This window comes from Lycium ferocissimum, chromosome 3, assembly GCF_029784015.1.
Source record: "Lycium ferocissimum isolate CSIRO_LF1 chromosome 3, AGI_CSIRO_Lferr_CH_V1, whole genome shotgun sequence".
Taxonomy (NCBI): Eukaryota; Viridiplantae; Streptophyta; class Magnoliopsida; order Solanales; family Solanaceae; genus Lycium; species Lycium ferocissimum.
Genome location: NC_081344.1, coordinates 21,478,474 through 21,492,003, shown reverse-complemented (window position 1 = coordinate 21,492,003; position 13,530 = coordinate 21,478,474). Strand labels below are relative to the sequence as shown.

At 35.9% G+C, this 13,530-nt stretch overlaps 2 protein-coding genes across 2 annotated transcripts; both read left to right on the top strand.

The window, feature by feature from the left end:
- The first annotated feature begins 5,537 nt into the window (after positions 1-5,537).
- LOC132048768 (uncharacterized) lies at positions 5,538-6,361 on the top strand. Its single transcript, XM_059439455.1, has 2 exons — positions 5,538-5,593; positions 5,692-6,361. Exons 1-2 carry the CDS (start codon positions 5,538-5,540, stop codon positions 6,359-6,361), a joined length of 726 nt encoding a protein of 241 aa, XP_059295438.1.
- Positions 6,362-6,400: 39 nt separating this feature from the next.
- Positions 6,401-8,455, top strand: LOC132048767 (uncharacterized). Its single transcript, XM_059439454.1, has 6 exons — positions 6,401-6,625; positions 6,733-7,376; positions 7,430-7,888; positions 8,010-8,047; positions 8,174-8,254; positions 8,304-8,455. The coding sequence occupies exons 1-6, from the start codon at positions 6,401-6,403 to the stop codon at positions 8,453-8,455; spliced, it is 1,599 nt and encodes a 532-aa protein (XP_059295437.1).
- Positions 8,456-13,530: the final 5,075 nt, after the last annotated feature.

Here is a 13,530-nt window from a genome sequence, read left to right as displayed (position 1 = left end):
AATCTCACAAATGGAGTCTAGGGAGGGTAATTTAATCACGAATGGAGATATTAAATTGTTGATGGTAGCAACCGATCCAAGAGAAAACTTCACAGAGGGAAATTTATTTGATCAAAATCTGGAATGCAAAGGTGAGGAGAGATCCACCAGAACCAAAGAATTCTTCCCCCAATACTGCCTTAGGGCCCATCTAGAAGTATAGTAAATTCAGAGGGTAAAAGCGCAACATTATCAGAATTTTCACCATTTAATAGAATGTTCATAGCAGGAAGTTGGAAGTTGCAAGAGAAAAACTCTAATATTGCTATAAACATGGTATTAAGTGGGAAATCCCGATTATATCTCGCTTGTACCTTCTGAATCTGCTATTTCGGATAGGCCCTGAGGCAATACTGGTGGAAGAGTTGTTAGTTCTGGTGTATCGCTTCTCACAATTGCATTCCAAATCTTGATCGATAAAGTTCCCATCATTAATCCTCTTTCCATAAAAAAGATATATTTACACTATTAGGTTACTTGTTAAGTAGTTAACAAACACTCCTTATTAGCAGAAAAATTTAAATTGAATTGCCTTTGATGATAAATTTGCTCTCTTTGTATATATATTAGCAGTTGATTTATATGAACTCAGTTTGTAGACATTTAATTCTCATCCTCACCCTTCTATTCCATAAAAACATAAAAAAAATAAAAAAAAAAATCGGAGTGAAGCAAGGTCTTAAGGTCCCAAATTTTCAGAGGCCTCACTTTTTACTGTTGTTATATTTATCTATCAACCAGTGAATATGCCCGCGCTTTACGCAGTCATAAAAACAAATTAATAATTTAAAGATTTCTTAATCAATTTCAAGAAATATTTGTTTGAAGGCCGAAGAAACAAAAATGACATTGTGACTACAACGATGAATACTTATATTTTTACATTGTACAATCATTTGGTAACAAACATTTTTGTTGATAAAAGTAACAAATATTACTAATAAAGAAACACATACATGACAAAACTTTGATCCTATTCATCCTTAACAAATTTGTGTTAGCCATTATCTTCGGAGAATTATGAAGTATCTCATATAATTAAACGCACCATTTTATGCAGTTTACACCCGGAGCATCTCCATCTAACCTTATCGTCCATTTTTTTTTTCTAAATAAGGAAAGGGAGGAGATTTTAAAAATGAAAAAGAGAATAAGTAAAAAGTTTTGACAGATTAGGTAAAAAAAGAGAAAGAAAGTAAGTAATAATTTCTTTTTTCCGCAAATAAAGATTAGTCATTCACATTTTCAAGAAATAAAAATGAAAAAGCACACAATTTCTCTTTCATGAGTGAATCTTCTCTCTCCTGGTGATAGGTGACTTGGATTAGGGTTTGGAGCTTCAAAGGCCATTAATGGCCTCCCAGGCCATCGTGCAGCCTAATCCTGAGGCTGTGCCACCACCACAACAACCTACAAAAACCACACAAACAACCAACGATCCAAAACAGCCTTTGGATTTTGCCAAAATATTTAAACCAACTACTTTGAATGCCAATGAGGCTTCTACTTTGGCTGCTATAGATATTCCAATGAAAAACATAGTGTACGTGCATGGGGAGCCTACACTTCAATATACGATGAAGGAAATTGATTGCATGATTAAACAAGAGGGACTTCAATATGCAGTGATAGGCAAGTTGACGTATGGTTTGCCTGAACTACAATTTCTACGTGATAATTTGGCTAATCAATGTGAATTAAAGGCAGAAGCAACTATAGGTTTTCTGTGCAATAGACATATTTTGATTAGATGTACATTGTTTGAAGATTATGTTAATCTATTATCCAAGCCAAGTTTTTGTATTAAAGAACCTCAATTGTATCATCCCATGCGCACATTGAAGTGGGATCCTTGGTTTGATCCTGAGGAAGAGACTTCAACTGCCATTGCATGGATATCGTTTCCAACCTTAGAACCTAACTACTATGGAAAGTCTCAGTTATTTTCTATGGCATCATCTGTGGGAAAGCCTTTAATGTTGGATTTGGCTACAAGGAACAAGACTAGGCCAAGCTATGCAAGGGTACAAGTGGAGGTAGACTTGTTGGCTACTCATCCTAAGAGGGTTCAATTGCAAGTTGTTAATGTAAAGACTGGTGTTGTGAAATCTAAATGGGTGAAAATTAACTATGATTTTATGCCTAAGTATTGCAAGAATTGCAAGTTACAAGGTCATGATGAAAATACTTGTTGGAAGATTCACCCAGAGTTATTACCAGAAAAAGAAGAAGGAGATGATGAAGTTAAAGAAAGTGGCGTCAAAGTGCAGGAAATTCAGGAGACAAATAAGGATAAGGAGGTAGATGAGAAGAATAAAATTGTGCAGGAGCCAAACCCTAGCCATGCAAACCCTAGGCATGCAAGACCTAATCATAGATATAAGCATGTGATTAAGGTGCTGCCTAGTGGTAAAATTGTTGGTGATATTAGTGACCTGTATAGAGGAAAGAATAAAAAAAAGAATGATGTGAATGAAGGAAATAAGGAGCAAAATCAAGCTGCTGCAACAACAGCTGCTAAAACTAATGGAAAACAGGTGCTAAACTCAGAAGGTATTATGGCTAAAGATGTGGAAACTACCAACAAGTTTGCAGCATTAGAAGATGGTGAGATTGGAGAGGAAGAAGAAGTAATTGAGGTGGTCAATGTAGAGATTGATGCAAACAAACAAATGGTATTAGCAGATGGGACAAAGCATGATAATATGGTGCAAAGTAGTAATACAGTTCAATCTGTAGATCAACAGGTAGTAGCAAATGCTAAGCAGGGTAATGATTGACAAATGGAGAAGGGAGTGAATGAGATAAATCAGACTTCTGTACAGCAATTAGCACCTATGATTGCTTCAACAACTAAGGAGTTTGATGAGGTACTTAATCAGGCTATAAAGCCTCTCAATGTCAAGGCACCAACTTATACTCCAGCAAAAAAGAATAGATCACCTATCAAGACACAACAATGGGTGGTGGTTTATCAAGCTGGTGTAACTGTGCCATGTACATATAACAATAGTGGAGAAAAGAAGTTGTGGAGTGATGAGATGGAAGAGGATGTTGTGCTATCAGATGACAAAATTGCTGAGAAGAGCCCTTCTATTGCATCCATTACTTCATCTCAGGAAATAAATCTGTTGTTTGAAAAGGTGATGAATAATGAAGAATTGGTAAACTTTATACCTTCAGCATGGGGTGCAAATGATACATCAAAAGAGAAAACTATTGAAAATAGAGTTGAAGATGGGACGGTTACTCCTAATAAAGTGCATGATGTGTCAGCTAGTCATGTAATTCAAAAGGGTAATCAGGCAGATTCTAAGAAGCATAATAAACCTCCTGATAAAAGACAAGTTGGATCAGGTGGTAAATTGATGCAGAACAAACAACAAGTGGTGCAGCATAAAGCTGATTCATCTAAAAAGAATCAAATTCAAGTTATATACTCACAAAATGATAAAGGAGGACTTTAGGTGGTTGTACCAAGTAGTAGAGCTGAGGAAGGGCAAATTGATCTTGATGAGGAATCCACAACTCAAAATTTCATAAATGCAGCAAGAGAAGGTGATCTATCACCTAAACAAGTTGCAAAGGTGATTGGTAAAGGAAGGAAGAAGGCTGGAAAGGAAAATACTGCATCTCAGTTTCGTGGGGTGAGTACAAGGAGAACTGTATCTAAATCCAATAATTAGTGATCATGAATGCACTAATTTGGAATATAAGGTCAGTAAATACTAAAAAAGCCTTTAGGAGGCTTTTGACAATGCATAACAAACATCATTTTTTCCTTATTGGCTTGATGGAACCTTTCCAACAAGCTTATAAAATGGAATCATATAGGAGAAGACTTGGTCTTGAAACTGCTATTGCAAATATCTCTGGCAAGATATGGGCTTTTGTAGATGAAGAGTATCAGGTTACTGTTCTCATTGACAGTGTACAACAGCTTACTTTGAGGCTTTTCAATTGGAATCTTGACATTGAGTTGGTGGTTACACTTGTATATGCAAAGTGTGACAGGAATGATAGAATAGAGTTGTGGGACTCATTGACTTATTTGGCTTCTGATATGACAACTCCATGGCTTGTGGGAGGTGACTTCAATGTAGTGGTTGATGAGGAGGAGAAGTATGGTGGCTTACTAGTATCACTATCTGAGGTTGAGGATTTTAGGTATTGTATTTAGAGTTGCAATTTGACAGATTTAGGCTATAAAGGAAGCATTTTTACATGGTGGAATGGGAGAGGTGGGGCTGATTGTATTTTTAAGAGGTTGGATAGGTGTTTAGGCAGTTTTGAATTGCAAGAAGCATATCCAGGTTTGGAGGTGAGTCACTTGATCAAGAATGGATCAGATCATTCTCCTATGCTCCTTGATTTTAATAGAGAAGTGCCACAATTTAGAAAATCATTCAAATTTCTGATTTCTCGACCAAACATGAATCTTTCATGGACATTATTAAGGCAAATTGGAATATTGAAGTTGAAGGCAATTCTTTTTGGAGATTTAATACAGGACTGAAGAATATGAGAAAGGTTTTGTCTGCATGGAGTAGATCAACTTATGGAGATTTTTTCCAGAAGGTGACAAACATGGAAGAGGTAGTTAAGGCTCATGAGGCTATGTTTGAGGCAAATCCTTCTTTTGTTCACAGGGAAAAGCTCATGAAAGTCAATGTTGAATACACACAGGTCTTAGCAGTTGAAGAAGATATTGGAAACAAAAGGCCGGTATGTCATGGTTTCAGGATGGGGACAAAAATTCCAAATTTTTTCATGCTCATGTAAATGGTAGAAGAAAGCTGCTGCAACTCAGAAGAATTCAAGATGTTAATGGGGTCTGGTTGGAAAATGATTAAGAAATTACTGCTGAGGCTGTTAGATTCTACCAGGATCAATTCTATGAGGCTACACATTCAACATCATTTGATATCCTACAACATGTTGATTCCATGATAACAGCAGATCAAAACTAGATGTTGGTCAAAATGCCATGCAAACAAGAATTAAAGGAAGCTGTATTAGGTTTAAATCCTACAAGTGCTGGAGATCCTGATGGTTATACAGGTTTGTTTTTCCAAACCTGTTGGGATGTGGTAGGTGAAGACATATTCAGGATGGTGCTTTCTTTTTTTCAAGGCAGAGAACTACCAAGGTATGTGACTCACACTAACCTGGTATTGTTGCCCAAGAAAAAAGATGTGCAGACTTTTGGTGATATGAGGCCAATCAGCCTTAGTAACTTCATCAACAAGGTGTTTTCAAGAGTGGTTCATAACAGGCTTGCCACTCTATTAACTGACTTGATATCTCCAAATCAAACAAGTTTTGTAAAAGGAAGAAGTATAGTTGAGAACATTCTTTTAACTCAGGAGATTATCAGAGATATGAGGTTGAGAAATAAAAGAAGTAACAAGCGAGCAGTGCCTAATGTAGTAATGAATTGGACATGACAAAAGCCTATGATAGTTTTGTCAGGTTTTTTTTGACTCTTAATGAGGAAAATGGGATTTGCTGAGAAATTCATTGGACACATTTGGGAGTTGGTTGCCAACAATTGGTATTTTGTATTGATCCATGGACAACCACATGGATTTTTCCACTCTAGTAGGGGGGTTAAACAAGGTGATCCTCTATCACCTACTTTGTTCATTCTAGCTACGAAGTTCTTTCAAGGGCTTTGAATTCATTGCATCATGATCTTTGGTTTTGTGGATTTGGTTTGCCAAAGTGGAGTCCAAGGATAAATCACTTATGCTATGCAGATAACACTATTATATTTGCATCAGCTTGTGATATGTCCTTGAGAATGATTATGAAGGTACTGGTTGATTATGAGACTGCATCAGGACAACTGATTAATAGAGATAAAAGTGATGTGTACTTGCATGACGGGGTTGATGAATCATGGTTTGTGAGGGTGGAATGGATAACTAGTATTAATAGGCAAGCTTTTCCTATTATATATCTTGGTTGTCCTATATATTATAGCAAGGCTAAGATGTCATTCTATTCAGAACTTCTTAAAAGAATAAGGGACAAGCTGCAAGGATGGAAAGGGAGAATGCTCTCTTTTGGTGGTAAAGCAGTCCTGTTGAAACATGTATTGCAGGCTATGCCCATGCACTTACTGTCTGCCATATATACTCCATCTTTTGTGGTTGAAAAACTACATAAGATGTTTGCTCAATTCTTTTGGAGCAATTTTGAGGAGGAAAGGAGAAGGCATTGGACTAAATGGCATACAGTTTGTCTACCTCAAGATGAAGGTGGCCTTGCTTTTAGATCCTTGTATGACATGTCATTGGCATTATTTGCCAAGATATAGTGGAACTTCAGAACCAAGCCTTCACTATGGAGTGCATATATGGGAAACAAATATCTTAAGAAGAATAATCAGGTGCTGGTACCATGGAAACAAGGTTCATTGCTGTGGAGGAAAATGCTTGAAGCTAGAGATCACATGGATCATCACATATGGTGGCAATTGAGGATGGGTTCCTCATTGTTTTGGTTTGACAATTGGACTGGAGCAGGGCCATTATACTTTCTAACCTCACCTGATTTTTATTGCAATGAAGATATTCAGAATGTGAGTGATGTGGTTGTTTAAAGAAGATAGGATGAAGCTGCATTGAGAAATCACTTACCTGAGGAACTAGCAGATTTCATCATTAATGACATCAAACTACCTGCTAGAGAGGGTGTACTGGATACACCTTGGGGGTGCTAGAGTCAAATGAAGAACTCACAGTTAAATCTGCATGGGATCTTGTGAGGAGTAGGGGTCAGAAGCAGGAGGTGTATAATAAAATATGGGTCAAGGGGTTGCCTTTCAAAATTGCTTTTACCATGTGGAGAGTTTGGCATCTAAAAGTACCATTGGATGATGTGGTGAAGAGTTGGGTTTATAATCTCCCATCAAAGTGTTTGTGCTGTCCTACTGATCCTAAAGAAGAGACTGTTCCACATATCTTCTTAAGGTGTGAGATTGCACAAACTCTTTGGACTTATTTTTCTCATGCTGCAGTTCTGAACATTGTAGGAATGCAACTGCATCAAGTCATTATGACATGGTGGACAATAGATATTATATCAAGGATGAAAGCAATTTGTACTATGCGAAGGCCTTCTATCATTATTTGGCAGCTATGGAAGAAAAGAAATGGAGACAAACACAAGAACAAGGTATCAAATGCAAGGGTGCTATATCAAGCATCAGCTGACATTCAGAAGTTAGTGAAAATTAGGAAACCTGGCATTAAGAATGTGCCACTTAAGTGGCCAGATATTCTCAGAATTTTGGAGCAATTTAAGCCAAAACTTCAGGTCACTCAGGTTTGGTGAAATTGCCTCATGAAGGGTGGTGGAAATGTAACTCTGATGGTGCAACCAGGGGAAATCCTGGTAGAAGTAGCTATGCTTTTTGTGTTAGAGATAGTCTAGGTGACTTGGTGTATGCTAGAGCAAAGGAAATAGGAGAGGCTACTAACACAGAATCTGAAGCCATAGCACTGTTGGAAGCTGCTAAATTCTATCTTTCCAAGCATATGTATTCCTTTATATTGGAAACAGACTCAATGATGATGAAGAAGATAGTGGATAGGGAATGGAGGCCACCATGGAACATTGCATATGTGGTAGAAGAATTGCTTGAGATTATAGACAATGCTGAAGTTGAAGTTCTGCATATAATGAGGGAAGGCAATCAGCTTGCAGATCATCTAGACAATGTTGCTCTTGATTTTGGTGAGGTGACAGCTAATGGATTTGCAGAACTTGACACAAAAGGGAGGAAGATTCTTAATAGTGATAAGTTGATATGCCCCTACTTAAGGATCAGAACAAAAAGGAGGTACTGAGGAGTATGGAGGATGGTATGGTCAAATGGAGAAATGGTGGTCTTTATACTCAAATCCACACGGAAGAGAGTATAAAGATTTTTTTTTCTACTAATCTTGTGTTCTATTTTGCAGGTTACAAGTTCACTTGGAGGCTGCATTTATGGGACATGGTCTGCACCAGGATCACAAGATATATAGACTGGTTGTGTATCATTGATCCTGGCCATAGAGAAGATATGATACCTGCTTGGTTCAAAAACTATTTTTCACCTGTTTCATTGATCCTATGGGCACAGGAAATGATATTGAGACAGTCAAATTGTTGCACCTCAAAAGCAAAGTTATTCAAACAAGTGTAGGTCATCAACAATTATCAGGTGTCTTTGTTAGAATGTGGTACATCATTCAAGATTTGTATGTTGACAGGTTTTTATGTAGTGGTATTAGCACCTTGTGCTCAATCTGCAGAGAATTTGTTAATATATGGATCTTGTAGTGATAAGTATAAGAGAGACACATCATTCAGGAACACAAAGTTAGAGCTGGAAAGACTGATGGGACACTATATAATTGTGTAATAAGTGGCCATCAGATAGACTGCAGTGTACTTCATGTATGTTGTGGTATATTAGCTGCATATTGCATGGTCCTTCATCCCATTTTGATTCTCATGTCATATACAAGGTTCAGCAATGAAGAGTGGCCTATATTCAGGATTTCCCAGGCAGATATACCAGAATATACCACAAATATACACCATGCAGTTTTGATACACACAAGGTATGTAGAGAGGACAAGGCTGCATGAGTTGTAGTTTAGTCTTATTTATATCTTTGACATTAGATAGTAGCATGTTGGGTCTGTTTACCCTAGGATGCCTATTAGTCTAGTTTTTTGCATTTTTAAGCCATTTTGGCCACATTTGTAAAGAATTTTGCTTGTGTTTTTGAAAATTTAATAAAATAGCCCTAGGCCCCAAAGCCTAGTGGAATTGCTTAAAAAAAAAAAAAATCTTTTTCCCAGTTTATTTCTCTTTCTTTCCTTTTTTTTCTCCTTTCTCTCCCTCTGGTTCCTCGGTCACTGAGAGAATCTCCTTTGTTTTGACAAATTAGATGAAAAAGAGAAAGAATTGTACGTAACTTATTTTCCCCCATTTTTCTTGTGTTCCTCTTTTCTTCTCCCCCCTAACTTGTTACTTCCTCTATCACTAAGATAAATTCTCCCTTTTCTTCTTTTAATTTTCCTTTATAACAATTTTTGATTACATATAAATAAATATACTATCTAATATAATTAAATACATAAATTTATGCCGTTTATATCTAGAGCATCTCTATCTCACCTTCTTCAGTTGTCTTATCCGCTTTTTCCTGGCGCCCGAATATCTGCCTTTATAACCTGAAAAGCTACCAAGTAAATGTTAGCATGTATTTGTGAAATCTATGCAACACTTGTTATATCACACAATACAAATGTTTGGATTTCTAAAAACAAATGCAAGAATTAAGCTAGATTAACAGACAGAATATTATGCTTGTGTATGCAAACCATCACATAAAAGAGTGAGCCAATGAGGGATAAAGAATAATTAAAAGATAGTTACGTATAAAGAGAGTAATGGAAGGGAAAATGTATATGTTTAATGAGGATGGAAAATGGAACTTAAAAGAAGAGAGAGAGAAGAAAACTAATGCACAAAGAAAGAAGTGAACCGTTTCAGCAAAGGAGGTAGTTTTTTTGGGGAATTGGAAAAGCAATAAATGTGTAATAAAGAGGTAAGAGGTTGAATTAGAACCTTTCTGTTAATGTGGCAACATTTCAGGAATAAGTTTTAAAGTGGTAACGTTTTGGCAAGAGGGTGGTGAGTTTCTCTTTCATTAAACGTATTAAAATGTAAAGGAGAATCTAAAAGAAAATGATAAAATAGATAAATACAAATCTTGTGATTATGTGATGCCATGTCAGCGGGCCTTTGTCCTGTTTATATATATATATATATATATATATATATATATATATATATATATATATCTGTGTGTGTGATTGTTCTTTTAAAAAGTTTGAGTATTTAATGTAAAAAAGTTTGTTGTTTAGTAAAAATATATTTGAACAATTCGAAGCATATGAAAGTATTTTCGATTTTCTATTAAGTGGTAAAAGAATAGAGATATTAGATGATGAGAATCTGAAAAATTATTGTCCTAGCCTTGAAAGCAGTGTTTTAAGAGGCGCGGGCGTGGGACAAGGCGTTTTAAGCAGCAGGGGCGAGGCGTCAGCCCCGAGACACCGGGCGTAAGTCCCATAGATCTATGGGGCGTATGTCTCTCGTATCTTCAATTTTATAATTTTATTACTAAAAAAATAAGCAAAAGGAAAGTGTTCATTAAAATTCTAAAAATAAATTCAAATAAATCACAATAATATAAAAAAAATTATTATAAATATTATTTGAGAAAAGTAACAACACAAAAAATGATAATAGCCTAGATAATCTTTAAAATGAAATCTTCATCCACTTCATTATCAATCTCTAGATCTATTAGTCCTTCCCAACCTTAACTAATATTTGCACTGACTTTTATTTATATATTCAAAGAAGGAGAAGGGAAAAAAGTGTAAGAGCAATGACAAAATATGAATAAAGTTGCATCAGGAACATAGTGCTATATGAAATATCTATCATATCAATTTCAGGCATAATCATAAAAAAAAAACTATTTATGGCAGTGTTATTTTGTATGAAAGTTGTTTTCTTTATTTATATATTTTAGGAAGAATCATTGCAACATGATAACATGAAGTATAAATATCATTATATCAATAATAAAAACCATAATTTAGAGCAAAAATACTTTTAAAACAGTAAAAATCAAATTTAACGCCCCGGGCATACGCCTTTACGCCCGGGGCTTACGCTTTGCACCCTGAACTTACGCCCTATGGATCTATGCCTTTCATTTGTGCCCTGAAGCGTTTTTGGTACACTCTGCCTCGGGACTTGCCCCAAAAAAAAGCCTCTGAAAACATTGCTTGAAAATTTCTTAAACCACAACAATATGTAGGCACTCTAATATTGATGGTTTAGACACATTTCTAAATTAAAAGTGTTAGTAGAAAAAAAATCTCTAATCAATAAACTCAATAAGATAAAAGACTTTATTATTTTGCAAATATCTATATTGCGTATAAAATAGTGTTAACAATCCATATAACAGTTTTCTCTATAGAAAGAAGTTTTCGAAACTAAATTTGATAAAATCTTACCTAAGATCAACAATCTCTTAACAAAGATTTAATTATAAATTAACTATTTGTCAATTGAAATAGAATTGTTATAAGAATTGATTATAAGAAATATTAATAACTTTGCATCTTAAAAAGATAGGAAATAGACTTCAAATAAAAATAATATACAAAGTTTCTATCATTTTTCTAAGCAAAGCTAAAGGCCTTCCGTTAACATGTGGCTTTAGGTCTCCCAATTTTGTTGAGATGTCCCTATGGTTAAAGAGAATACACTTTGCAAATATAGGTTTAATATTTTTTGAACTTTTTATTATTAAAATATAGGTTATATCAATATGATTTTTTTAATAAAAAATTTATCACACGGCATGTCGATAGAGGCAAAATAATGATGTGGCAATGTGATAAGTTGGTATTTTTTCAACTTATCTCTTCTTTAATCTTAGATTATTGCTATGTTTAATTGAGAAGATAGTGTATTTAATGTCGTTTACTTCCATTTTACAGGTTTTATGTGATTTAGAAGTGACCGGGAAGAAATCAAATGAAAAACAAATACTCAAAAAAAAAGAAGGCCAAATTGAAGAAATGAGAAAAATGGTTAGAAGTGCAAAAAGTGGACAGATTTGTAAATCTGAAAATATGGGGCTATTTTGGTCTTATTTTGATTGGAAAAATTGGAGAATATAAAAGCAAGACTTGGGTAAATTATTTTCATCGTTGTAACGACCCGTTTGGTTGTTATTGCATCTCCGACGCTTTTGATCCTTTCCCGAGCTTGGTTAGCTCACTTTTGACCCGAAGGAGCTGTTGAAATGCTTCCCGGAGTGGTTAGATTTGATTCGGGTGACTTTTTGTGAAAATTAGGCTTAAAGCGATAAATGGTTGACTCAAAGTTGATTTTTGGGTAAACGGACCTTTTTCGAAAATCCATTGATTCCGAGAGGTCCGGATGGTCATTTAGAACTTGTGTGCATAATTGGTTGGGTTCCCGATACACTTGGGTGCATTTTGATACTTGGGTTGGAAAGTTAGTTTTGAGGTATCGGGGGTTGACTCAGTCAACGAGAGCTCCAATGGGAATTTCGAGGCCACGAGTACGTTTGTAGCGCATTTTTATATATATCTACATATTTGGCTTGTGTTCGGGAGGTTCCGGGATGGTTCCGTGGGTCGATTTCAAGTTTTGAAGACACCAGAATTTTTTGGTGTCTGGTGACTGCCGAAGCGGTGGCCGATCTGCTGAATCAACGCTCTAAAACGATGGCCGAACCGCTGAAGCGATGGCCGAACTGCCGAAGCGGTAAGCGCGAAAACGGTGCATGAAAACGATGAGTGAAAACGATGGCCGAACTGCCGAAGCGGTCGACGGGCCAGATTTTTCATTTAAATGCCTTATGAAACACCTCTTCCTCCCATTCCAAAAATTACATTTCCATAGCATCTTGGAGGCGATTTGAGGGGGGTTTGGTCAGATTTTGCATGAGGGTAAGTTCCCTAATCTTAATCTCTTTCTTTTACCTTCCCTTGTAAGAATCCATGGTAGAAAATCCATAGAACTTAAAGAATGAAAGGGTTTAATGAGCATTCCTTCTAGGCTTTTAAATCTTGATTTGTTGGTTGCGTTAGCTCTATTAAGCATGGATTTGATGACTAGAATTTATTATTGCGTGATTCTAACCTAGTAATTACTAGAATCAAAGAGGGTTTTCATGGGTTTTGGAAGAAAAAGTGTTAAAAACGAAACTGATGAATAGATGGAGTTAAATGATGAAATTGTTGATGGTTAGGATATATTATCATGTTTCCATGCTTAGTAATCAATAACCCATGATTATTTGATAGAAATTCTTGAATAAAAAATTAGGGTTCTTAGACCCAAATTGAGTGTTCTTTATATAAAAAGGATTTTGAGGATGAGTTGAACAGTCCTTTGATTTTAATGATGGGTTTGGGTTAATTTATGTTGAAATTAGTATTTTGATCATAAAATTTACATTTTGCCCTTAAGTTCCGTTTCTTTGACCCGAATAGAATATAACCAATATGGGTGTTGTTCTTCTAGTATTCTTACATGGAATCTTTATTTGATTAGAGGTTGTTTGTGTGGAGACTCACCGCGAGGGAAAGGAATTAGCTCGTGGTCCGTGATTTCCTGTTCGGCGTTCCAGGTAGGTTATGGCTTACCTTTGTGGTGAGACTTCGACTAGCGAATCGTATATTTAGATAATATTGTTGGAGATTCATGTAAACCTTTGGGTATGGAGTTTAGGTTGGATGTTGCCTTACGGTTTGGTATTGCTTGTGACTTGTTTGATCGGGCTTGTGGCCTGTAGACTCCATAGGACCTTGTTTGGTACGTTGTATATAAATTGGTGGATTGTTTGTGAATTGGGAGTCAAATGAA